Source organism: Lissotriton vulgaris, chromosome 1_2, assembly GCF_964263255.1.
Source record: "Lissotriton vulgaris chromosome 1_2, aLisVul1.2, whole genome shotgun sequence".
In the NCBI taxonomy this organism is placed as follows: domain Eukaryota; kingdom Metazoa; phylum Chordata; class Amphibia; order Caudata; family Salamandridae; genus Lissotriton; species Lissotriton vulgaris.
Window position 1 is genome coordinate 127,285,087 of NC_141686.1, and position 27,698 is coordinate 127,312,784.

The 27,698-nt window shown below is 48.4% G+C and overlaps 1 protein-coding gene across 1 annotated transcript in view; it reads right to left on the bottom strand.

Moving 5' to 3' along the window:
- Nucleotides 1-27,698, bottom strand: part of DENND11 (DENN domain containing 11) — a 245,055-nt gene that overhangs the window by 69,144 nt on the left and 148,213 nt on the right. The window contains exon 5 of the mRNA XM_086952971.1: nt 24,221-24,359. Coding sequence (XP_086809097.1) covers nt 24,221-24,359 — 139 coding nt within the window. The remainder of the gene's footprint in view (nt 1-24,220; nt 24,360-27,698) is intronic.

Sequence of the window (27,698 nt, forward strand, 5' to 3'; positions counted from 1 at the left end):
ATTATTCCATTTCAGAGCACATATAACAGTAAAGTCATTAGATAAGTCTTTGAACATGGATCAACCGGTTCCCCAGGTATCAAGAAGGAGCAGTCTAAGGATGTAGTATGGGGTTCAAAAGTAGGTGAAAATCGGTCCTACCTGACGGCAAAGGGTCACTTTGGATGCTGGGAACCAGCTAATGTACATATAACAATAGTAGTCACCACTACAAGTTTAATGTTATACAGGACTATAACATTAAGGGAAGTATAGCAGTATAGCAGAGCCCAGTGACCATGCAAGGTGTGAATGTTTCCATTACAGAGCGAATAAAACAGTAAGGCTTTAGGTAAGACTTTGGGCATGGATCTTCCGGTTCCCCAAGTAGCAAGAAGAAGCAGACTGAAGATGTAGCGTGGGGTCCAAAGGAAGGTGAAATTCGGTCCTACCGGACGACGGGGGTCGCTTTGGATGCTGGGAGCCAGCTAATGTAACATAAACCTGAGCTTACGTTTTGAAGGCATCTCAACCTTGCCCCGTGGACAAGTTTTCAGCTTCATGGATTTCTGTCTTTCTTTTATTAGATGCAATGTTAGATGAGTCCATTGTTTGAGTAGGTGGGTCATCCAAAAACTGTGCTAGCTCATTAGGGTTGGAGAAGAAGCGAGGTCTGCCGTTGGTGATGATTTTAAATTTAGCTGGGCCTGCAAAGGAGAACTATATACCATTTGATCTTAGCTTTTCCCTTTGGGCTAGGAAACCTTTCCTGACCTCCATCGTGTCTTTCGAGTAGTCTTGAGTGAAGGTGATTTTGTGGCCTCCCCAGGTGACGGAGTGGTTGCGTCTAGCGAATTGCAAGATGGCTTCAGTGTGCTGGAAACGCAGTGGTTTACAGATCAGCGGTCGTGGGCCTTTGTATCCATGAGGGATGAAGTTTGGAACTCTGTGAGCACGGTCAAGCTCAAACTCATGGTTGAACGAAATACCCGTCACCGAAGGAATCCAGGCTTCCAAGACAGCAAGGCAGGAATCAGCGTCCTTCTCCGCATTCTCCGAAACTCCAAAGATGCCAACATTTCCCCTCCTATTTCTGTCTTCCAATTCTGTATTCTGGCGTCTGAGGGAGTCGGTTGATCTCTGAAGTTGGAAAATAGTTTTGGTCGAGAGGTTGGTTTTGTCTTCAACAACACTTATTCTTTGCTCTGCCTCATCTAATCTCTTGTGGACCGAGTTTATGTCTGCCCTTATCGCCGTAAGTTCAAGCTGCATTGTATCAGTATTGCTCTTCGTCGATTTTGCGAGATCGTGCACCTCCGCCAGCTTTTTGAGGATCATATCCAAAGTGCTGTTGAGATCGGCTCTTGCCTTGATTGGTGAGTCAGATAGGGACGATTCTGGCTTCACCTTCTTGGTGTTCTTCTTGTCTTCTCTCTCAGACATTTTATTGTATTTCTTTAACGGGCTAGCGGTGAGGCGGAGAGTTTCCAGCTTGACAGCAGGGCCAGTTCTAGTGGAAGTAGGTAGGCTGAAGCAGGGGCCGAGGGCAGGCACTGACACGGGCGACGTGAGTTGGCTGTAGGGTGGGCACAACACGGGATTCAACGTCTATGAGTATATCTCTTTCTCCACTGCTAATTGCACAATTGGCGTATTGCGATGGTGCTGAACTTTGTACCACTTCTTAGAGCAAGTCTGCGAGTTTTGGCGATATTCAGGATCCCCCAAGTGCTCTGTAGTAGTAGGGTACTGGGTCCTTGCTTTTTGGCTAATTGGTGCCTTGGTATCTTGGCGGCACCCAGTATTCCCCCGTGAGCCCTGAGACAGTAGGGTGCTGGGCGAAATGTGATGTGGCGGCAGGATGGACACTCAGCCGAGCTTGGAGAGTGTAGGAGCGGCTGATGAACTCTCTGAGAGGGTGCTGCAAGTGCCTGGCTCGAGGCAGCAGTGCATGTGATTAGTTTAGCAGCATTAATGATTTGGCGTGTATCTTGAGGACTTCATAAAACCATAAAAGATACAAACAATCCAAATTTAAAAAAAGACCCAGATAATAGAACACATGATTTTAAACTTGGTTAAAATAGCTCTTTAGGTGACCTGACCTGACCTGACCCCGGTCGGTGACGGTCGCTCCACCCGCCGCGCGGCTCTCCCTGAGTGTGCCCGGTCTCCCTGTCTGCCTCTACCTGCTCGCCACTGACCCCGTGTCCCAGGCTTCCTCTCACTGCTGCTACCAGTGCTTGCTTCGTTTTTTTGCTGTTTTTCTGGGCCCCGACCTCCGTGGTCATCGCTCTTCCCCTCGGGACCGCTTTCCCGCCTCACACCCCTCTCCACTCCATGCCGCTGCTCCCCTGCATTTCCGCCCCCCTTCTTCTTCTGTACCCAGATCCCCTACCCTGCGCCACCCCGCTCCCGCCTTCCAGCCGCTCCTCCCTCCCTCTGCGCTATTTATGGCGGAGTGCACGCGTACGCGCAGCTTGCACGCCGATTGTGCGCCAAAGGCAAGCCCGTCTGCGCCTGGCCTGTGCCCAGCGCCTGGACCCCTGGCCCCCGACGATACCAGCCCACACGACGAACCTACGACGCCGCCACCCTCAACGCACTCAAACCCGACCGGAACCCCGTCTGCCACCGAGCCACCCCGGAACGCACCCACGGATCCTTCACCTGCCAAGCCTGCAAGTTCACCTGCCTCCGGAACTGCACTGCACCGAAAGGCCAGGCACCAGCAACAATCACCTCAAGCGCATCCTGCTCAACACCCGCTCCGTCCACAGACACGCCGTTGAAATCTGGAACCTGCTCGACACAACATCACCAGACGTCGCCTTCCTCACGGAAACCTGGATGAACGCCTCCTCAGCGCCCGACATCGCCATAGCCATCCCGGACGGATAAAAGATCATCCAGAGGGACCGCGTCAACCAGACCAGAGGAGGTATCGCCATCGTCCACAGAAACACCATCCTCATCACGACCAACTTCGACGACACCTTCACCGCCGCCGAGCACCTCCACTTCCAGATACACACCGACCCAAAGACCACGCTCAGAGGCACCCTCACCTACAGACCCGCGGGACCACGCACCCGATTCAGCGAAGACATCGCAGACTTCATCAGTCAGCACACCCTCCGCTGCACTGACTACATCCTCCTAAGAGACCTCAACTTCCACCTGGAAAAAAACGACACCAACACCACCACCCTGCTGGACAACCTCGGACTCAAGCAACTGGTGAACACCCCCACCCACTACGCCGGCCACATGCTGGACCCAGTCTTCTCCTCCAGCAAGCAAATTTCCTTCAATCACTCCACCCGACTCCACTGGACGGATCACACCTGCGTCCACTTCAGCTTCAGAAGAACCACAACCCACCACCACCCGCAACAGGTTCCTAGCAGAAGCTGGAGCAAGATCACCGCCGACCAGCTCACCCCCTCCCTCAGCCTGAACCCTCCCCCCAGCGCAACGGACCCCAACGAAGCAGCCCACAACTTCACACAGTGGCTCACCAACTGCGTCGACGACCTCGCACCACTGAAGGACCCTCCCAGCAGACCCGGCAGCAAGAAAGCCTCCTGGTTCACCGACGAACTCAAAACATCCAAGAAAAACTGCTGCACCCTTGAAAAAGCCTGGCACCATGACCAGACCACAGAAAACATGACTGCCCTCAAGAACGCCACCCGCAAACACCACCAGCTGATCCGCACCACCAAAAGGACAACATTCAAAGAACGACTGGACAACAACACCCACAACAGCAAGGAACTCTTCGGCATCGTCAAGAGCTCTCCAACCCCAACGCCGGAAACAACGACATCACACCCTCGCAAGACCTCTGCGACTCACTCGCCAACTTCTTCCACCGCAAGATCGCCGACATACACAACAGCTTCGGCGCACAGACCACGCACCAAACCACCGAACCAACGCCCCCCACCACCACCCTCCACAACTGGACCCCGGTCAGCACAGAAGACACTACCCGCACGATGAACACCATCCACTCCGGATCTCCAACCAACCCCTGCCACCACCACGTCTTCAACAAGCCCGACTCCATCATCGCACCCCAACTCCGGGACATCATCGACATCTCCGTCAACACCGCCACCTTCCCGGAGAGTTGGAAGCACGCCGAGCTCAGCGCCCTCCTGAAGAAACCAACAGCGGACCCCACCGACCTCAAGAACTTCCGCCCCATCTCGCTCCTCCCTTTTCCTGCCAAACTCATTGAGAAGATAGTCAACAGACAGCTCGCCGACTTCTCGTGACAAACGGAGCCCTCGACCCTTCGCAGTCCGGCTTCCGAGCCAACCACAGCACCGAGACCGCCCTCATCGCAGCCACCGACGACATCAGATCCCTGCTCGACAACGGGGAAACAGCGGCCCTCATCCTCCTGGACCTATCTGCAGCGTTCGACACTGTCTGCCACCGCACCCTAGTACAGCGCCTTAGCAACATCGGGATCCAAGGGAAGGCTCTAGAGTGGATCATCTCGTTCCTTGCCGGAAAAACCCAGAGATTCCGCCTCCCCCCATACAGGTCCGAGGCCACCAAGGTCATCTGCGGCGTACCACAAGGTTCCTCACTCAGCCCCACCCTCTTCAACGTCTACATGAGCCCCCTCGTAGCCATCGCACGCCAACACAACCTCAACATCATCTCCTACGCAGACGACACCCAGCTGATCCTCTCCCTCACCAACGACCCCGCCACCCCCACCGCCAGAACCAGCCTTCACGAAGGGATGAAAGAAGTCGCCGAGTGGATGAAGAACAGCCGCCTGAAACTGAACTCAGACAAGACGGAAGTCCTCATCCTGGGATCATCGCCCTCCGCCTAGGACGACTCCTGGTGGCCCCCTGCCCTGGGCACCACCAACGGACCACACACGAAACCTGGGCTTCATCCTGGACTCCTCCCTCTCGATGACCAGACAAGTCAATGCCGTATCATCATCGTGCTTCAACACCCTGCGCATGCTCTGTAAGATCTTCCGCTGGATCCCCACCGAAACCAGGAAGACAGTCACCCAGGCACTCGTCACCAGCCGACTGGACTACGGGAACACCCTCTACGCGGGAACCACGGCCAAACTACAGAAAAGACTCCCGCGCATACAGAACGCCTCCGGGCGACTCATCCTGAACATCCCTCGCCACAGCCACATCTCAACCCACCTGAGAGATCTGCACTGGCTCCCCGTCACCAAGAGAATCACGTTCAGACTCCTCACCCACGCACACAAGGCTCTCCACGACATGGACCCGAAGTACCTCAACAGCCGCCTCACCTTCTACACACCCACCCGCCAGCCACGATCGGCCAGCCTCGCCCTCGCCGCCGTACCACGCGTTCGCAGAGCCACCGCTGGAGAAAGATCATTCTCCCACCTGGCGGCCAAGACTTGGAACTCCCTCCTCACCCACCTTTGGCTGACCCGGGACCACCTCTCCTTCAGGAAGCAACTCAAGACATGGCTTTTCGAGCAGTAACGGACCCCTCACCCCAGCGCCTTGAGACCCTACCGGGTGAGTAGCACGCTTTACAAATTGATTGATTGATTGATTAAAGAAAAAAAAGCATACGAATAACAATTCTCAGATTCAGGAGCATGTAAGTATCGTTTTTGTCTTCTGCTCACTGCTCCTGCTAACAAACTGGTCACATTAAAACATATCACTTTATTTGACAACATCTGCAAAAATTTTGGAGCAGGTCTGACTTGAGTAAATTGTTTCCCTCTAAGCAAAGGTGAAATGTACTGTTGTCTCAAAGAACTATAAAGTTCACAGAACATCATAAAAAGCATGGTGTCTTGTTCTGAAATGAGGTCACAACTACAAGGGCCTAGGTTTGCTACTTCATTCAATTCCCAGAGTTCTGCCAGGAGTCAATACAATGAATTTAACCTAAATCATGTTAATAAATAACAATGCTGGGGATTTTTAACCACTGTGAGATATGATTCTCTTGACATATTAAACTTTAGAGTGATGTAGCCTTGCAATGAGGGTTTACACATCTCCCTCCCTTCTCTATCTGCATGGGCTGCAAATAAGAAATATCTCTTAACCCATCCCAGATCTTCGATCCTTTCAGGGGTTGTACATAGATTGAGATGTCCCAACTTTGCTAGTGAGGATTTAATATGACTGAGCCATGGGACACTACCGACCCTCTCGAGAGATATGCAATCTTTCAATATAGTGTGGTTCAGTTCCAAATCTGGACCCAACCATGGGGTCATCCACATTTGCAAAGTACAGAGAGCTAGAAGATTTCAAATATATCCTAGTCTTAGCTCTTCATGAACAACATAAGAGGCTGTAAATTGCGAGATGACAATAAATGTCTCCTAAATGCATTTCCCTCTGCTTGTAAATCATTGGCCTTCATATAACCCCAAATATCACTTACATAACTCGCCCTAAAAATACATGTGGAGCCTCACTAACTTGGCAGCAAAGCGACTGGCAAAGAAACACAGATGCAAGTGCTTTGGCAATTGTATTCCTTTTAGCCCTTTCTAACAGAGCCCAAGAGCCCCTATTGTCAACCATGTCACAGAGGTAGGAAAGAGCATTCACCCTACTGAGTTCACTACCCTCCAAGATGCATTTCCTATGACCCTTATTTCTGAGGCGCATGACCCTTATGTAGGATTTGCTATACTTTGTACTCAGATTTAGTTTGTTCATAAACCCAACTAAAGAGTTGAGGAGTTGCTGAAGTACTACTGCTGCTTTTGCTATAACACTGCATCATTGGCATATAAAAGAAAGTGATGGAATTAACTGAGAACCACATGCCCGAGTAATATCTTTAAAAGCGGTGCCAAGGGTTAAACCCACATTATTTATATATAAAGTGAATAGTGGGGCCAAAATACAGCTTCATCATCTCATTCACCCCTCCCCCCCTCCCCCCCCCCGCCCCTCCCACCATGAACTCTTATAGGAAAGAATAGACTCCCGGAATTGTCTTATCTAATTACTACAGACAGGTCTCTGCGTAGCTCCTGCAAAAATTCACTATGTTTCTATCTACCCCTATACTGATAATGGATCACAACGTTCTCCTGTTGAATCTATCAAAAGCAGATCTCAGATCAATAAAGCTAGATGTCACAAACCCAGCTTTGGCTAATGTGCATTTCCCAATGAACATCTATAGTTTCAGGCATTGATTTAATGTATTCCTCCCTGGCGTAAAAACCCACACTGCAGGTTGGACAGCGTTTTATTTTGAGCCAGCCATGTGGTTAGCCTAGGGAGAATAGCCCTTCCCATTACCTTGACCACTGAATCTATAAGGGATACGGGTCTTTAAAATCGCAGGACATTACTCTCTCCTCTTAACTACCGGTATAATTATAGACCAGGATGTGGGTATGCCCGCTGTATAGGCTGTGCTTAAGACAATAAAAAGTTAAGTCCGTTTTATGGGGTTCAATTTTCATAAATCAGCAGGGTCTACATCGGGACCAGGCACCTTATCTTTTGAAATTGGCCTCAGTTAATTCTTCTTCAAAAAAGCCACCAACAAAATTCTGCCAAGCGCCTCACTGTTGCTACTAGAAACTGCCACTGGGGAGCCACCCATAGATCCCCTGGAAGTCTTCCCCCAGATGTCCGTTGCTATATTACACTCCATTAAACTACTGGACTCGCCATTAAAATAAAGACGATTAACTACTTCCCAGATTCCAAAACTGTTTTAGAATGTTAACCTGAAGTAGCTGGTTGCAAACTCCGCTTCTGATTTCTTTCTTACGATCTCCTGGTGCTAATTTGTATTTCTTCGTACATAAAGCTATTTCTGCGTTGCTCCTTGGGATTTTATTCAGGGAAACTAGCAAGCTTTGATGCGTCTTACAACTGTTATCATCAAACTATCAGAGGACTTTGTTTTTACACCCACTCTCAAAAGATTACTTTATTTCGTTATTACATTTGTATTAAATGACAATACCATACAACAAGTCATACAGTCACATTCATTGTCAATGGCGAGTTCTTTCAATATAAAATTCAGCAACCCCTACTACAATAGTTTCACCCCACCGCTATTTACTCGTGCAATACTCCCCCCCCTCCTCTCCCCGACCTTATACACAAAAAGAGTATAAATATATCTCAGCTAAACAACATTAAAGACAGCAGCGCAGAGCAATACCATAGTAATTTGTTAACCAACATTTCTCATAATAAGCACAACCCATAATAACATAAATCTAAACCATATCAGGGTGTGCCAGCAGGTAAAAAGTAAGTGGAGTCCAAAAATCAATAGGCCGAGACGCCTCAGGTAGCTCCTGTGCGTATGCGTTTAATTGTTCCTTACAATATACAAGATGACAAATCCATAACAGTGCCGCTTTGGAATTCCAGTACATTGCGACTACACGTTTGGCTATAAGTGTAGCTAAGGCCACAATTCGTCTATTGCACTGCTTCACTTTATTCAACAGGCACACTTCTGGTTCACAAGCAATATTATCAGATATCATTTTGGATCTTGCTCCTACACCCCACACAAAAATATATATATATGGCAGGGTTTGACCATGCCAGGTGCAAAAAGTCTGCGCCATCATGACGATATCTAATAAACCTTGCATCCTCACGCAGCTGAAATGTAAACAACCCAACAGGCGTATAATATACCTGATGGATATATTTAAAATGAATAATTCTCAGATTGCAATTGACAGTTAGAAGTCTCGTCAATTTACAGCACATTTCTCAATTTTCATGCGTTATGGGGCTCTCTAAGACAGCATTCCATTTGTCCAAAGCCGGGGAGTCCTCCCATTCATTTTCACGTTGAGATGCAGAATATATGTTCGTGATCAATCCTCTACATTCACCACCCCTCGAAACAGCCTGCAATGCCCCCAGCAGTTGTGTTCCTTTGGAAAATCAGGCCACAGACGCACACTGCCACCCGCAATCTAGCATAGATAAATTAATGCATTAGTGTATACTGTTGCCCAGCTTGAAACTGCCATTGTAAGGAAAGGAAAATGCTACTTACCAGTATGCATCTGTTCTTGGCATGCAGAGCTGCAGAGTTACACACTGTGCATAGGACGCCACCTAGTGTGGGCCCAGATGTTTGCAGTTTGTTTTTGTCCTGAAAAGTTCTTTGGAAGTCACGAGGTAGGTGACTCCTCCTTTGGACCACATTGCGCATGGGCATCGGCTCCATCTTCAGATTGTTTTTCGCCATTAGGGAAATGATGGAGCTTTGCAAGAAAAGGAAGGATGACCATGTAAGCTGTATCTAATTAAGATAATACTGGAACAGACAAGGCTAGCCGGGGAGGCGGGTGGGTGTGTGCAACTCTGCAGCTCTAAATGCCAAGAACTGATGCATACTGGTAAGTAGCATTTTCCGTTCGAGGCATATGGGCTGCAGAATACACACTGTGCATAGATTGTATAGCAGTACCCACTCTTAGCGGCGACCAGCCCTGTCTGTTGCAGTAGTTTGAAATAATGTTTTGAGAACAGCCTGGCCCACATTAGCTAGTTGTTTGGTTTGCACATCTACACAATAGTGTTTTGTGAATGTGTGCGGTGTAGAACATGTAGCTGCTCTGCAGAAGTCATCTCGGGGAATGTTCCCTAAAAATGCAATTGAAGCCCCTATTTTCCTTGTGGAGCGGGCTTTAGGAGGAACAGATAACAAATCTGTATGCATTTGACAATCCATCTAGCTATCCCATATTTTGAAATGGGATTACCCTTATGTGGTGGTGAGAAAGACACAAAAAGTTGTGTGGTCTTACGAAAGGGTTGTGTTCTCTCTATTTAGTATAGCAATGCTCTTTTGACATCTAGGGCATGAAGAGCTGTTTCTGCTACTGTCTGTGGCTGCAAGAAGAAAACAGGCAGTTCCACAGACTGATTGAGGTGGAAGGGAGAAATTACTTTGGGCAGGAATTTGGGATTAGTACGGAGAACGACCTTATTATGATGCATTTGCAAGAAGGTTTCTTGAACGGATAGTGCTTGCAGTTCACTAATTCTCCGTAGAGGAGTAATAGCTACTAGGAACGCAACCTTCGATGTTAAAATTGTAGTTCACATTTTTGTAAGGGTTCAAAGGGAGGTCCCATTAGCTGTTTGAGAACTATGTTTAAGTTCCACACAGGTGAAGGTGGTACTCTGGGAGGAATTATTCTCTTAAGGGGTTCCATAAAGGCTTTAATAGCAGGCACTCTGAGCAGAGATAGATGCTGTCTGTTTTGCAGATATGCTGTTATTGCAGCCAGATGCCGCCTAATAGACGTGTAGGCTAAGTTACATCTTTGGAGGTGCAGTAAGTATCCTATGATGTGTAGAATAGACATGTCGAGGGGATTAATATTGTAATTGTGACAATATATTACAAAGCGTTTCCTCTTAGCCGTATAACATGCTGTAGTGGTTGGGCGTCTAGCTTCTTTTATGACATTCATGCAGTCTGGAGGAAGGTTAAGATATCCAAATTCTAAGACCTAAGGAGCCAAATAGCTAGGTTGAGGTGAGCTGGGTCCAGGTGCCTGATTTCTCCACTGTTCTGTGTTAAAAGGTGTGAAGACAGGTATAATCTTTGGTGCAGTACTACAGACAGTTGTAGCAGTGTGGTGTACCACGGCTATCTGGCCGACATTGGAGCAACTAGGATGAGGGTCAGAGAATGCTGCTGTAGTTTGCGTACTACTAGTGGCATGAGTGGTAGAGGTGGAAAAGCGTACGCAAATCTATTTGAACAGTTCATCCATATCGCATTGTCTTTGGACAGTGGGTGTGGCTATCTGGCGGCGAAGCTTGGGCATTTGGCGTTTTCGTGGTTGGCAAAGAGGTCTATCTGAGGTTGTCCCTACATCTGAAAGAATGGTTGAAGAACTTGCGTATGAAGTTCTCACTCGTGGGTCTGTTGTGCCTGACGACTTAACAGATCTGCTATAGAATTTTGTACTCCTGGAACATGCTGGGCTAGAAGGAATATGTTTGGAGTTGCAGAGAGTGTGTTCCGCCCTGTTTCTGTATATAATACATGGCTGTCATGTTGTCTGTGCGGACTAACACAGCTTTGTTTGATACTTGCTTTTGGAAAGCTTTCAGTGCTAGGAATATAGCTAATAACTCCAGGTGATTGATATGTAATAACTTTTGTTGTGGTGTCCACCTTCCTTGCATGGTGTGTTGCAGTAGGTGGGTTCCCTAGCCGGAAAGCGATGCGTCCGCTGTGAAGACTATTTGGGGAACTGGCTCTAGGAACGGTCCCCCCATTGGAAAAGTTTTTGGTGTTCCACCACTGCAGAGAGCGAGGAGTCCGACCGTCTACCAACACTAGGTCTGTTAATTGACCTTGAGCCTGGTTCCATTGGTGTGATAAGCACTCTTGAAGATGACACATTTGAAGTCTTGCTTGGGGCACAATGAAGATGCAAGAGACCATCATCCCTATGAGTTGCATGAACACTCGTGCTGGAATGGAGTGTTGTGGCTGAAATTTTGTGAGAAGAACTTGCATGCTGGCTATCCTTACTGGAGTGGGATAAGCTAGCGCTGTGAGGTGTTTAATGTGGCACTGAGGTACTTTTGTACTTTGGATGGTTGCAGATGAGACTTAGTGTGGTTTATTGTGAACCTCACATTGTGTAGCAGTTGGATCGTGGCATGGGTGTGTTCCACACACTGATTGTATGAGCAGGCTTTTATGAGCCAGTCGTCTAGGTACGGGAAGACGTGGATGTACGGTCTTCATAAATGTGCGGCCACTACTGCTAAGCACTTGGTGAATACCCTTGGTGCTGTTGTGACTCTGAATGGGAGTACTTTGAATTGATAGTGCTGCCCGTCTATTACAAATTTGAGATACTTCCCGTGAGCTTTGTGAATGAGAATGTGGAAGTATGCGTCCTTGAGATCTAGAGTAGCAAGGAAGTCTTTTTGTAACAGGAGAGGAAGGACTTGTTGAAATGTGACCATGTGAAAATGGTCTGACTGTATGTATATATTTAGCGGTCTGAGGTCCAGAATAAGCCTTAGAGAGCCGTTCTTCTTTGGGATAAGAAAGTTGAATATGCTACTTACTAGTATGCATCTGTTCTTGGCATGTAGGGCTGCTAACATTCATATCTTTGCATTAGATCGCCACCTAGTGTTGGGTCCGGATGATCGCACATTGTTGTCCTGGAAGAGTCTTCGAAGTATCCTGAGATGGGTGGCTCCTCCCCTGGACTACAGTGCGCATGGGCATCGGCTCCATCCCCAGATTGTTTTTCGCCATTGTGGCAAAGGATGGAGTGAAAAGTGTAAAGGATGTCCATGCTAATGATTGAATACAATAGTATATCTGCAGCTGCGACAGGCACCGGGGAGGAGGGTGGGCGATATGAATGTTAGCAGCCCTACATGCCAAGAACAGATGCATACTAGTAAGTAGCATATTCAGTTCGAGGCATGTGGGCTGCTAAATTCATATCTTTGCATAGAATACATAGCAGTCCCTCCATCAGCGGCGGGTGCCCGTGCCAGCTGCAGAAACCTGGAAAAGTGTCTTGAGAACAGCCTGCCCCACAGCCGCTTGCTGTTTGGAATGTACATCAACACAGTAGTGTTTTGTAAAGGTATGTGGTGTAACCCACGTGGCTGCTCTGCAAATGTCCTCTAGAGGAATGTTTCCAAGGAAAGCCATGGATGCCCCCAACTTGCGTGTGGAGTGTGCCTTTGGGGGTATTGTTAAAGTGCGCTTGGCTTTATGATAACAGATTTGAATGCACTTAACAATCCATCTGGCTATTCCTGCTTTGGAAATTGGGTTGCCCTTGTGTTGTGGTGAGAAGGCAACAAAGAGTTGTTTTGTCTTCCTAAAGTGTTGTGTCCTGTCAATGTAGTACATCAATGCCCTCCGTACGTCTAACGTATGGAGCATCCTTTCCGCCACTGTTTGTGGATTCTGGAAGAATGCAGGCAAATCGATAGTTTGGTTGAGATGAAAATGTGACACCACCTTTGGAAGGAATTTGGGGTTAGTGCGTAGTACTACCCTATTTGGATGAATCTGGATGAATGGCTCTTGTATCGTGAGTGCTTGCAACTCACTTACTCGTCTTAGTGACGTAATGGCAATTAGGAAAGCAACTTTCCACGTTAGGAATTGCAGTTCGCACGAGTGCATTGGCTCAAACGGTGGTCCCATCAGTCTTGTGAGGACCACATTGAGGTTCCACACGGGAGCTGGCGGTGTTCTTGGGGGAATGACTCGCTTCAGGCCTTCCAGAAACGCTTTAATGGCCGGCACCCTGAAGACTGAGAGATGCTGCCTATTTTGAAGGTAAGCTGCGATGGCGGATAGATGTATCCGAATAGAAGTGAACGCTAGTTTGCACTTATAAAGGTGTAACAGATAGCAAATGATGTTAGGGATAGATGCATCTAGCGGGTTTATGTCATTGTCTGCACAGTAAATGACAAAACGCTTCCATTTTGCGGCATAGCATGCTCTGGTTGACGGCTTCCTCGCCTCCTTGATGATGTTCATGCATTCAGGAGGTAGGTTTAGGTACCCAAACTCTAAGACTTCAGGAGCCAGATCGCTAGGTTGAGCTGTTGCGGATCTGGATGCTGAATTTCTCCATGGTTCTGCGTCAGAAGTCTGGGCGTGAGGCGCAGTCTTTGATGCGGGACCACTGAGAGTTCGAGGAACGTGGTGTACCATGCTTGGCGCGCCCACGTTGGAGCAACTAGGATGAGTGTCATGGAGTGTTGCCGTAGTTTCCTCGCCACCAGTGGTATCAGGGGTGTCGGGGGAAAAGCGTAAGCAAATTTGCCTGACCAGTTCATCCATATCGCATTGCCCTGCGATTGGGGGTGTGGGAACCTGGCGGCGAAGCTTTGGCATTTTGCGTTCTCCCTTGTGGCGAACAGGTCTATGTCTGGACGCCCCCACCTTTGGAAGTACGGCTGGAGTACCGATGGATGTATCTCCCACTCGTGCATTTGATGACTGTATCTGCTGAGCAGATCCGCCATCTGATTGTCCTTCCCCGGGAGGTGTTCTGCCATGAGGAAGATGTTCCTCTGAATGGCCCACTTCCACATGCTCTGAGCCAGGTGAGACAGCTGTGGTGAGTGGGTGCCCCCCTGCTTTTGGATGTAGTACATCGCAGTCATGTTGTCCGTCCGGACTAACACCACTTTGTTGCACAGATGTACAATGAAGGACTTGAGTGCCATGAAGATCGCCATCAGTTCTAGATAGTTGATGTGCATCTTCTGTTGCTGCGTCGTCCATAGTCCCTGCACTGTGTAAGTGAGCAGGTGTGCTCCCCATCCCTGGAGAGATGCGTCCGTCGTCAGGATAACTTGTGGCACTGGCTCCTGGAACAGTCGGCCCTTGCAAAGGTTGTGTGGAGTCCACCAATGCAGAGAGTTGTATGCCCGACTGGTAACCAACACTAGGTCTGTTAATTGTCCTTGAGCCTGTGTCCACTGATTTGCTAAGCACTCCTGGAGCGGGCGCATATGCAACCGTGCGTGAGGGACTATGAAGATGCAGGAGGCCATCATGCCTATCAACTGCATGAACACTCTTGCTGGAAGTGAGTGTCCCGGTCTGAACTTCTGGATTAAAGACTGTATGCCGTCTATCCTGACCTGGTTTGGTTGTGCCGAGGCTGTCAGGGTATTGATTGTCGCACCCAGAAACTGCCGGACGTGTGCCGGCTGAAGGTGTGACTTCGGGTAATTCAACGAGAAACCCAGGTCGTGAAGGAGGTGAATGGTAGTCGACATGTCCGCGGCGCACTGCTGTTCCGACCTGGCTTGAACGAGCCAGTCGTCGAGGTAGGGGTAGACATGGATGTTCTGCCTCCTGAGGTGCGCTGCTACAGTCGCCAGACTTTTGGTAAAGACCCTTGGGGCAGTTGTGACTCCGAAGGGTAGGACTTTGAACTGATAATGCGTGCCCTGTATAGTGAACCTGAGGTACTTTCTGTGGGACGGATGTAGCGGAATGTGGAAATAAGCATCCTTGAGATCCAAGGTTGCTAAGAAGTCTCCTTTGTTTAACATAGGAAGAATCTGTTGCAGTGTAAGCATGTGGAAATGCTCTGACAGTATGTACAGATTGAGGGGACGGAGATCCAGAATTGGTCTGAGAGATCCGTCCTTCTTTGGAATGAGGAAATACAGGGAATAAACCCCTGTGCCTTCCTCCCCCACTGGCACGAGCTCGATTGCCCCTTTTTGCAGCATCACCAACACTTCCTGCTGCAATAAGTGCAAGTGCTCTGCGGACATAGGTCTTTGCCTTGGTGGAATGTTGGGTGGAGTGGACTTTAACTCTAGACAATAACCGTACTGGATAAGCTGTCGCACCCACCTGTCTGTGGTGATGTTGATCCAGACGGGCAGGAACTGCTGTATTCTCCCCCCGACAGGTGTTAAATGGTCGGGGGGCAGTGACAGAGAGTCACTGGTTGCTCGGGGCAGAGGAGCGTGAATTGTTGCCTCCTTTGCCACGTCCTTTGTTGCTGTTTCCCCTGTAGCCCCTCTTGTTTTGTTTGGGGTACGAGGACTGTGCTCCACCTCTAGGGAACTGTGACTGTTGACCCATCTGTCCTCTGGTGACTCCACGGGCACCTGAGCGACGAAAATTATTGCCACGAAACTGCTGAGATTGTAGGGCCCCCATCGATTTAGCGGTTTCAGTGTCCTTTTTAATCTTTTCCAGGGTGGTGTCAACATCTGGACCAAACAGTCTATCCGGATTGACTGGTTGATTAAGTATGGTTGTTTGAATGTCAGGTTTGAACCCCGATATGCGGAGCCAAGCCTGTCTTCTGAGCATGACACTGGTGTTAATGGCCCTAGCGGCTGTGTCCGCGACATCAAGTGCGCACTTTATGGCCGCGTTGGAAATCAGTTGTCCTTCTTGTATAATCATTTTGGTGCCCTCTTGAAACTGCGGAGGCAGGTGTTCTACAATCTGCTCTAGTGTGTCGTAATGTGATCTATCATACCGTGCCAGTAGTGCCTGTGTATTTGCAATACGCCAAAAATTGGCAGCCTGTGCAGCCACTCTTTTGCCTCCTGCCTCTAGCACTTTGGACTCCTTATCCGGGGGAGGAGCTTCACCCGTTGTTTGGGAGTTGGCCCTCTTGCGTGCGTTTGCTACCACCAAGGAGTCAAGCGGCAATTGTCCTCGAATGTATGCAGGGTCTGCAGGCGCTGGTCTGTACTTTTTTTCAATACGTGGGTTGACCACCCTCGCCCTGGTAGGCTCTTTAAAGATGTCCGCAGCATGCTTGAGGACCCCTTTGAGCATAGGCAGGGTCTTTACATTTCTTTCCGAAACTGAAAATGTGTCGAATAGAAAGTCCTCCTCAACTGGGTCAGCATGCATGTCCACATCATGATTAGCAGCTGCCCTCTCAATGAGTGCATGAAAACCTGCAGAATCCTCTGTAGGGGATGCACGTGTACTGAAAGTCTGTGGGTCTTGCCCCACATCTTGGGTGCCTTGGTCCCCCATGCCATAATAAGAATCTGGCTGTGCATCAGGTTCATTGACTGGGAACGTGTATTGTTCATCTTCAGCATAGCCCTCGCTTTCAGAGTGGTCTGGAGACGGTGTTGGGCTCCTTCCCAGAGGAGGCTTGATAGGTTCCATGAGGCGTCCTGTGGAAACCTTTTCTTCTTTAGGGGAATGACGTAGGATTCCACCGGCTGCGAAGTGATCTTCCTTTTATAAAGGGTCAACTTCCCCGTGTCCGCGTCTATGAAACACTCCGAATCCTCTTCAGGGTCGAGCAGTTGACCCGAAGATGTTCCTGCCGTAGAAGATTCCGACTTCTTTGGCGTCGATTTCGAGGAAAAGGCCTTTGGCACCACTTTTGGCGGTAGAAGGAAGAGGAGCTTACTTGCCGGTTTGACCGGGACGTCTGCCGCCTTCTGCGTCGATGGCGTAGGCGTCGACGAAGAAAAAGCCTTGTCCTTGATTCTTTGTAGTGAAGCAGCCACGAGAGATGCGTCGGTGACCGATGTCTTTGGCACCGACGAGGTGGCCTTGCCTTCGGATGCGACGTTCCGTTGGTCTTTTGGAGGGATGGACGGCCCCGAGTCCCTGGAACGATGCGCCGATGTCCCCGTCGGAGCCGGGGCTGTGTCAGTTGTCTTGGCAGGCTTCGCCGGCGCCGGCGCGCTTGTCTTGTGCGTGCCACCCTTCTTAGAGGATTTCTCCTCCGGCGCCGATTTCGACCCTGTGGAATCGCCGTGTTTCTTCGACTTCTGCGGACCGGAGGTCGACGGAGTCGATGAGGTCGCCGGTTTAGTTGTTTTTGCTGTTGCGACCGCCATCTTAGGGACAATTGAGTCCTTAACTTTCGGTTTCGGGTCGGCCATTTTAGGTGTAGTCGAGACCGTTGCTTTCAGTTTCGGTTTCGAAACCCTCGGCGCAGCAAGTATGTCCGTGGCCAGGCCGACAGGCGGGGCCGTGGCTTGCGCTACAGGGTCTTGGGTAAGGCCGACAGGCGATCCCGCGACCCTTTCCTGATGTTCATCAACTTCGGGGCATAGCTCGTCCCCTGAGCTATCTTCCTCGGCCCCATAAGCCATAACGTCGTCCCCTACCTCGTCGACGTATTCAAGGCCTTGACCCACGACTCCGTCGTCGTCATATTCCGGATCAGCCTCGACCTCCGTCTCAGGCGGGGAGATTTGAAGATGATGGCTCTGGTCCTCTTCTTCTTGATCGCCGAAGATGTTATCTGGATCCGGGGCCGCCTGTTTGGCCACGAGGCGCACTGCGCGCCGAATCGTCAGATTTTTCTTCGACCTGAACTTCGCACAGGCCCGGCAACTTCCTTCGTCATGGTCTGGCGAAAGGCACTTATTACAGACCGGGTGTACGTCTATATGTGGGTATTTGGACCCACAGAGCGGGCAGAGTTTAAACGGACTCCGCTCCATGCTGGGAACTTAGAGTCGAGTCGCGATGAGAAGGCCTCGATGTCCGAAGAGTAGTAAAAAACTCCGGTGATTCCGGCTCCGAGAGACGGAAGAACTCGAGACCGTACGCAAACAATACCGACGTAAAGAACCCAAAGCCTTTTGGCCGTAAAAAGAGATGTTTATTCGGTTCCGACGGAGAGACGTCGAGACCGCATCCGAACCCAATGGCGGAAAAAAACAATCTGGGGATGGAGCCGATGCCCATGCGCACTGTAGTCCAGGGGAGGAGCCACCCATCTCAGGATACTTCGAAGACTCTTCCAGGACAACAATGTGCGATCATCCGGACCCAACACTAGGTGGCGATCTAATGCAAAGATATGAATTTAGCAGCCCACATGCCTCGAACATAGGGAGTACACTCCCTAGTTTTGTTGGTGTAGAGGAACTGGTTCTATTGCACTTTTTTCTAGCAAGGATATTACTTCTTGCTTTAGCAGTGATAGATGCTCTTGTGACATTGGACGCTGTCTGGGTGGTATATTTGGGGGGGGTAGATGTTAGTTCTAGACAGTTACCTGATTGAATAATTTGTCGCACCCACCTGTCTGATGTGATGTTGGTCCAGGCAGGAAGGAATTGTTGTAGTCTTCCCCCCTCAGGAGTGGAATGGTGAAGGGAAGCGGAGGAAAGTCATTGGGTAGAGGCAGAGCGGGAGTTGTTGGTTTTGTACATACCTTGTTGTGGTTACCCTATAACCCCCTCTTTCGTAGCCCTTAGTGAATGTGGATTGACTAGGGGTTTTATAGGAAGTGGAAGGGCTATCGGAGGCGTAGCCTCTTGTGTTGCCTCTATATGATGAGCAACGAAAAGAACGTCTGGGAGCTTGCAATTGCAAGGATCCTATAGATTTGACTGTGTAGGTGTCTTTTTTCATTTTCTCTAAAGATACATCGACATTAGGGCCAAATAGGTGTTTCTCATCAAATGGCTGATTGAAGATGGAATCTTGCACTTCAGGTTTGAAACCTGAAATACGTAGCCAGGCATGCCTACGCAGAAGTACACTAGTATTAATTTCCCTTGAGGCAGTATCTGCAGCATCTAGGGCACAAAAAATTGGTGATATTTTTACCTTCCTGTAGGAGTTCATTGGCTCGGTTTTTATATTTAACTGGTAGATGCTACATTATGGATTGTAGTTCATCATAACGTGCCCTGTCATATTTTGCCAATAGCGCTTGAGTATTGGCAATGCGCCATATGTTAGCTGCCTGCGACGCTGTGCGCTTACCAGAGGTGTCAAGGAGTTTAGAATCCTTATCTGGTGGTGAGGCCTCACCTGATATTTGTGAATTAGCACGTTTACGTGCCTTAGACACTACTAAATAATCTAGTAATGCTGGACCTCTAATGTAAACTGGATCTGTAGGGGCAGCTTTATATTTTTTCTCAATGCGAGGGTTGAGGACTCAGCCCTGACAGGATCTTTAAATACCTCTGTTGCGTGCTTAATGACCAATTTAAGCATTGGCAAAATGGCAGTGGACCTTTGGGTATTATCAAAAGTGTCCAACAGAAGATCTTCCTCCACAGTATCGGTGTGCAAGTCAACCCCATGGTACTGGGCAGCTCTCTGGACTAGTAAGTTAAAACCTATAGTGTCCTCTGGTGGGGAAGGCCTGGAAGGATATACATCGTCTTGGGGCGTAAGGCATATCAGGGGTGTTATAATCAACCCATGGATTAGGTGATTAAGGGGGACTATTGGTCCCTGCTGGGTCATGTGCACCCCCATCTGTGTCAGAGTCTGCATCTACTTCATCATCTGGATTAGTGGATGGTGTAGGTGGATGATGTGGTGTAGGAGGAGGAATAGTATGGGGAGGTGGTGGAGAAGGGACCCTAATGGAGAGGTTGCAATGTCTCTTCTTTGGAGGAGGAGGGGGTGCAGGCACCTCTAGTGGTCTCTTCTTGGAGCTAAGAGCTAGTTGGCCAGGCTTAGGATCCTTTACAAGAGTCTTTTGAGTAGGACCTGGTGTAAAAAGCTCTTCTGTGTAGGGCTGATCCTTCGGCGTCGAAGTTTTTCGTTCCTGAGGTTTTTTCGGCACAGACTTGGTAGCTGGTCTAGCGTCTTTTGGCTTAGAAGTATGACCTTTCGAAATGTCTTTTACCGGAACTTGTTTTTTCGGTTCCGGGTGTTTTTTCAGCTCTGAAGCGTGTGAGTCGGGACCTTCAGGCATTTTTTTTTGTCAGCTCAGAGTGCAGTTTTGGCATCGTTGAGCCGGTGCCAGTCTTCGGCACCGAGTGCTTAGGTGTCGGAGCAGCGGTCGGCGTGGTTGAGGAAGATGGCTTTTTATTTGGTGTTGGTATGGGATCGGCACCGGGAATAGGCTGACTCGAGCCCGAGCCGCCTGAAGGCTTAGTAGGCTTCTTTGCCGGGCCCGAAGGCAGGGTGTGGGAAGCAGTCTCTCGGTGTGCACCCGGGCCCGAAGGGGAGGGTGTGACCAAAGCCTTTTTTGATGGTGTCGAGGAAGGGTTGGGGTGGACGGTCTTACTTACGACCTGTTGATCTGGATTGATGTCCTTGACGTCTGAGTCTTCGGCATCAGAGGAGCTGGCACATTCTTCGGCCCGCTGGTGTTCTGGCACGTCGACGCCCTCTTCAAAGACGTCGTTGGGGATCGAAGTCGACGAGCGAGCCATAGTTCTTCGAGCTCGTCGGTCCCGAATTTACTTTTTGGAGCGGAAAGAGGCACAAGCAAAACAGTCTTTGGCCTAGTGCTCCGGTGAGAGGCAAAGGTTGCACACCTTATGTAGATCTGTGTGGGGAAACTTCAACCCACATCGAGGACACTTCTTGAATGGCGTCCTTTCCATGAGCCAGAGAGTAAGGCCCAGGTAGGCCCGAAGGCCTTCGTCGACGACCGGAATCGAAGACTTCGAAGTGGTGAAGAATCACGTTGATGGGGAGCGCGATCAAACCAATACTGTCAAACTGGGTGAGTATTGCGTGCCAAAGGAAATTCGGTTCCAAACCGGAGCGCAGGAAACACATCCGAGCCCGATGGCCGAAAAAAACATCTGAGGATGGAGCCGATGCCCATGCGCAATGTGGTCCAAAGGAGGAGTCACCTACCTCGTGACTTCCAAAGAACTTTTGAGGACAAAAACAAACTGCAAACATCCAGGCCCAACACTAGATGGCGATCTATGCACAGTGTGTAATCTGCAGCTCATATGCCCCGAACATTCTGTTCCTGTACATATCCCCTAATTTTGTAATCCCTACCTTTTGCAGAAGTTTAAGAGCCTCAAAAGATTACTTGAGAAATGGATACATAGCCTATTGAACACACTCCACAATACTTCTGGCTGCGTTCAGGCCTCTAGATTCTGACTAATGTCCTGACCACATTCATGGTATAGTCTATTTATAAAGGTATTAGGAGAGACCTTATTCCATTTAACTCTGCGTACTTGGTCACTTGACTCTTGGGCCCTTTTCTAGGTTCTATTTCCTCCTACGGTCTCCATTCAATATCCAGGATTAATGGGTTATGATTCCTAAACGGATTCCAAGTAACTTCAAACTGGAGAACTGAACGAATTACACTAGAAAGGCAGAGATAAATATATAATTGATAACAGAAATGGAGTTTCTGCTAATGTAGGAGTAGCCTCTCACAAACCACTCGCTTTATTACTTTGGATTAACTGTGCCAAATTATGATCCACCAGAATGGTATTAAGCAGATTCCCTTGGCTACTGCGCTAAAATGACCTTGAGTATTATATCAGTAATTGACTCTTCACTGGCATGACATATAGGATGACATGGGTGGATATTAAAGTCTCCAAGTAGAGCCGCAAAATATGGGTGTGATGCCCTTCGGCGCAAGACTCCAAGAAATTCTTCCAGGCCAATAGATGCTCAAAGAATTTAATCAGTGTAAAGGAATTATAAATATTCAGAACTAGAAGGCCAGGTGCTTTTGTAAAATCTAGCCTTACAGCCAGCAAATAACTTGATCCAGTCTACACAGGGGCAGTTTTACACAAAATATTTAAGGATACCAGTGTACCTAAGCCACCCCCAGCTCTGTCCACTAGTAATAAAGCAGGGGAAAAGTATAAGGTATACCCATCCAGGTAAAAGGAGCTGTCTGTATTCCAAGTTTCTTGTAGACCCACTATATGATCACCCTTTAGCGAGTATATCCACCTTGCATCTGTCCTCTTGTTACTCAGCCCTGCACCATTCCACCTTAAGAACCTTTGGCAAGAGCCTATCGTGAGTGAGTGAGTGAGTGAGCGAGTGAGTGAGTTTGTTTGTTTATTTTGGGAGGCAACCAGTAAGTCGTTTCTAGCTAAAGAGCTCTAGGGTTCCAATTTATTAGCCAACTGAATGGGTGCTTCCCGTTTTCTCATCACCTGCTCTGTCTGTGACCCTGGCTGTTCCCTGGAGTTCCTAATGCCCCTTGGCAAATGGAAAAAGTCTAACAGGAGCTATTTTATTTCTGTGGGTGGTTAAAATAAGGTGCCTGCATGTCCTGCTATATCAGGTTGATCAAAATTGATAAAACGATCCCCCTCTCAGGACTTCTCCCAGTCTCCTACACAGCCTTCCCTAATGAACATGTTAAGTGAGGCTCAAGTGGATAAATGTGGCTCAATGGTTAGAGCGGCAGACCCTGATGCAGAGGTCTGGCCCGGGACCAGGGTTCAATTCCCGCCTCTGCGGGTCTTGGGCTCAATTTCCTGGGACCTGATAATTCTCGCCTCGGTGCCTATTCTAATCATGGGTCCCACTCTGCAACTCTGGGCAAAAGCTTCCTTAATCTCCACAACGGCCCCAACAGCGCTGGGATGCCTGTCTTCACCTTGAGGGTGCTCAGGAGTGGGCACTTCACAGGGAAAAGCCAGGAAGGGTTCCACAGCGGTATGCGTACAGCGCCAGGAAACCCCGGTAGGGGTATAAGTGCGCTTTACAAGTACAATGTAGGCAGTCAAATGATTCCAGTCACCCAATTGACTATTGCACTGTTGCACAGCCTTGCGTTTTAAGTTGGGAAGTAGATTCAACATCTCCTGGTTGAAGAAACTGCCACCCCTACCTTCTTTGCGGCTATGGATGGGGCAATTTGATAGGTCGAGCCTGATTAAAAATAGGTGCAGTGAACTCAAACATTTCCCCAATCAGGTTTGATTCTTCTATTGGTGCATACTTAAGTCTCCCTACTTCACCTCTAATCAACTCTACTTTTTATATTGCTTGAATGATTGTGCGGAGGATGAGTTGAAACCTTATCTTGGAGATTATAAAATGCATTACCCTCCTGTGAGCTAAAATGTGTACAGTCAGCTTCTTGTCTTGAGTTCTCTTCCAATGCAGAACCTAGTTTTCCAGCTGTAGTTTCTTTAACAGCCAGTTTCTCCTAAAAGCCCTCCATAGCAGTTTTGATTAGTTGCTCACTTTGTCATACAAGGTAGTCAAATACTTAGTGAAAGAGTTAAGTCCCCTATTGTAGGGTTAGTAGAAAGGTCCACAGGTGCCAAGATGTCACCGTTGTTCCTCTTAGAGTTAGGTATCCTCGTACCAGGCATGGATCTAATCTCAAAGCCTTAATTTTCTTGATGGGTGGAGCCCGTTCAAAGGAGGGAGTGCTGGGGTCAGGGTGGATCTCTACTGTTGCAAACAACCCCCCATCACCGCCTCCCATTCAGAATCTCTATAAGGAACGCCCCGTTTCTTCCCATGGGCCATACCCACAACATCCCTGGTCCTATACTCCTTCAGCTGGGGCGTGGGGGGGCAAATTCAGGGTGGAAGTGTCCAGCATCAGGCCTAGTTTTTCCTCCATGCTCTGGATTTCTTCATGATCCCCTTGCAGGCGGGTTGCCGCCAGCGCTATAAAACACGGAGTTGCTGCTGTAAAGCCTCTCTGTATTTCACTTGAATATTCTGCCCCCAGGGCAGCGGGAGTTCGCAGCTGCCCTGGGGGCAGCACATTCTATGTATTAGGGCGCACTTTCCCTGTTTGCAACCAGTGCACCTATTCTAAGTTGCACCGGGCGCAAACATGGAATGTGCGCCCTGTACATAATAGGGCCCCGGGGAATGCAATATTTGTAACCATTTGCTAAAAGTATTGTAAACAAAATTAAGGAGCTTAACAAAAGTGTTATCAGGCCTGACAACTCTTTTAAAAACTGGGAATACCTTTACACACACGTGCACAAGATACTGACAGCGGTTCGCCATTTACCTCTGTAACAAACAACTCCTACAGGAGGTGGTGAAAATATGAGTATTCGTTTCCTCAGAAGAGCAAACTTCCAGAGTACGAGGATCTGCTCCCCAAAAAACTTGATGAACTGTGACATGCAGCCAGCTGGATGAGTGATCTATGGAAAGAGAAGGAAATCAGTATAACTATGCAACACCATACCTCAAGTAAGCAAACATCCAAGCAGCCATGTTAGAACTCATCCGAATAAAAAAATCCCACAGCAAACTCCCAACACACTAACAAGAAGGCATACACTTACAGTCAACTGAATTATTTATTTGTAGAAACTGAAATAGCCAGAGCAATATGCGGAGCTTTCCTCAGCAAAATTACTAAGATCAATAGAAGAAAACATGATACCAAGCTACAGACAAAAGAAAAACCAATTTAATTTTGACAGTGGTAGACATCAGCAGGCACATTTATAGATGTAAAAACCATTGACTTTCAGATAAAAACAGACAGTGCTGTTGTGAACTAGGTGTTAATCAAAGTATATTAAATAACCCCTCATGTAGAAATCCTAGTGTGGTACCACGGCATGCCTTTTGTTTTGCTTTGGATACAGACCATCTGGCTCTAAAGGCCTATTCATTTTGAGTTTGTTGGCAAGGTTAAAGTCGCCACTCTGAGAGCAACAGTTCAATGAAAGTGTCAATACAAAGGGGGAGAGGAAGGACGGGGGGGCAAGACTACCTTGCCTGAAGATGGCTGCCTTTTAGGTGAGCTCCTTCGGCTGCGATCAATCTTGAATAATCCTGGTGCTGTAGGAAGCTTTTTGGGTGTGACGGTTGGTCGTACATTACCCGGACAGGCCTGCTACAGCTGGGCAGGTAAAAAACAGAACGATAATCTTTGCCGACTGAGTAGAACTGTGAAGATGAGATGTAATGGCTGCCACTAAAAAGAACTGCCCGCATCTATGGGGTAGATACTGTTCGATTATGGTGCTAAAAACAGTGTATATATGCAGGCATATAAAACAAGGCAGTAATCCGGTATACTCTTACTAGGCGACCCTAGTCTGGGCGTATCTAGAGTGTATGTAGGTCTGAAGCCAAGAACTTTCCCCCCTTCCTTCCCCCCCACCCATGGGACAAACCAACCCCATTACCTGGCGGGAGAGCCCCGTACTAGATGTCAGGCCGCTGGGTGGTGAAGTCTCAGCATGCAGGCAGCCTCTGTGACAGCTGAAGTGCCGCCTCTGCTAATCTTTCAGGATGCTCATTATTTATAATAGAAAGCATCCTTGTGATGTAGGTATAGATTAGCAATGTTATGGATATGTAGATATCCCCGTCACCACGTGGATGAAGATAGAACGACGTTTGTACACTGTGCGTAAAAGGCCTATTACATGGTGTTCAAGGCATCGTGATAATGTTATGCAAAGCTAGATGTGTAAACAGGAGTAGTTTCAGAGAAACTAATACAAGATTGTCATAATATGTGTGAAAGGCCACAGCAGAAATGGTGCAAAATTAAGACAATGTAAGAAAATGTGTAACTTCGTTACTTGGGCCTAAATGAGGCACTTAACATTTATTTATTTATTTATTTATGGGCTTGTAGCGCGCCGGCATCACACCCGAAGGTGTATCTCCGCGCGGAGCTGTGAGGTAAACAGGTCGAGCAAAGCACCTCCTAGAATAGTACTGTCTTTAGGTGTTTCCTGAAAGCTGAGTGACTCGAGCATTCTCTAAGGGAGAGGGGGAGGTTGTTCCAAAGACGTGGGCCCATAATGGAGAGGGCACGGCCTCCCTGTCTGGTCTTGTAATGTCTGGGAACCTGAACATAGAGAAATAGCTGAGAAGAGCGTACTGAGTGACATTAAGGTTAAGTTATACTAGTATCATGAGGTGGGCCCTAGCGAAATCACTAATTTAGGGAAATGCGCAACTGTGAGGTGACACAATTCTAACTGTCAAAGAGGAGTCGGTGTGCCGTTAGACACATCGCAGCAGAATACCAAACTCTTCTACAGTTATTACGCGGACCTCTATGCGTCGCTTCTCCCCCACGAACAAGCTACGGTGGACTACTTAGCACCCACTGGGATAAAGTGGCCGACAGTGGAATACAGAGAGCATTTCATAGCCCCACTCCGTCCTGTGGAGATTGTGGCAGTGCTTAAAAATATGCCTAGAGGGAAAGCGCCGGGCAGTAATGGGTTAACTGTGGCCTTTTACAAGGCCTACCAAGTGAAACTGGAGCCACACCCAGTCACAGTGTTTAGGAAAATGGTCAGGGGGGCTGTATGCCACCCACGATGTGCGAAGCTCTTATAGCCAACCTGCTGAAGCTGGGTAAACCAGCATACTGTTGCCCATCTTACAAACCTCCATCACAGCTAAATACGGACACCAACATTTTCATGACGGTACTAGCAAAAAGGTCAGCTCCTCTACTCCCAGTTATTGTTAGGCCCAAGCAAACAATGTTCATACCAGGTCGGTCACTAATTTACAATTTCCGAACCCTCTTTGGTGCAATTTCTCGGATTAACTCAGAAGTGAGCGCCACAACAGTATTTCTGGACCCCGAAAAAGCGTTGGACTCTATTGAGTGGGGGTTCATGCTGGCGGTGTTACGATGAATTAGGGTTGGAGACGTCGGTTTAAAACTCATTAAGGAGCCCGGGTTCATGTTAACCGCATAGTCACCGATGCTATTGACATCACAAAGTGCAAGAAGCGGGGCTGTACCTTATTGCCACTATTGTATGCCCCAGTGGACGAACCTTCGGCCTGCATACTGCGCACATAACAAGCACATCCGGAGTTCTGTTTCTCTTATTACAACCAGATTATATTCTCATACGCAGGTAATGCACTTCTCCATGTGCGGAATCCAGAGCATAATTTATTACCCGTTCTTTGTGAGGCTGTGCTGTTAACTGGCATTCAGGCTTGCATATTAGTTGTAATGAATTCCGAATACTCCCACTCACTGCGGCCATTGCAGCTGAGCAAATAGAGTACCCGTTGTAGTGGATGATTGACTTTGTGCACTACTTGAGTATTAAGGTCCACACTGACCTGTCAGTGGCACTGCTGGACAACTCTGGCAAGGCCATTCGTCGGCTTACAGAATCGGACTGCCTCTGTTGCATAGCGGGCACAATGTCATAATGAAGATGGTAGTGCTGCCCAGTTTCTTGTTCCTTTTAGTGAATATTCCAATCCTTCTTCCATTGGCAGTATTCCACAATTTGTGGGCGGTGCGCCTGGGCTGGGGAACAGCTGTGCAAGAGTTGGGAAAAATTAACTCTCCCCCATCATATGGGATTACTGAACGCCCTTGATCTGGAGGCTTATTACAGAGCTGTACAGTGTATGTTTGCCCATTACTGGCTACACAGCCCGGGGGATATTCCTCATTTATGGCCTGGAAATGGATGCCGCCTCTTCGCTTTCACTTCCTAGAAAGCTACTTGATAGGCTGATACGAAACT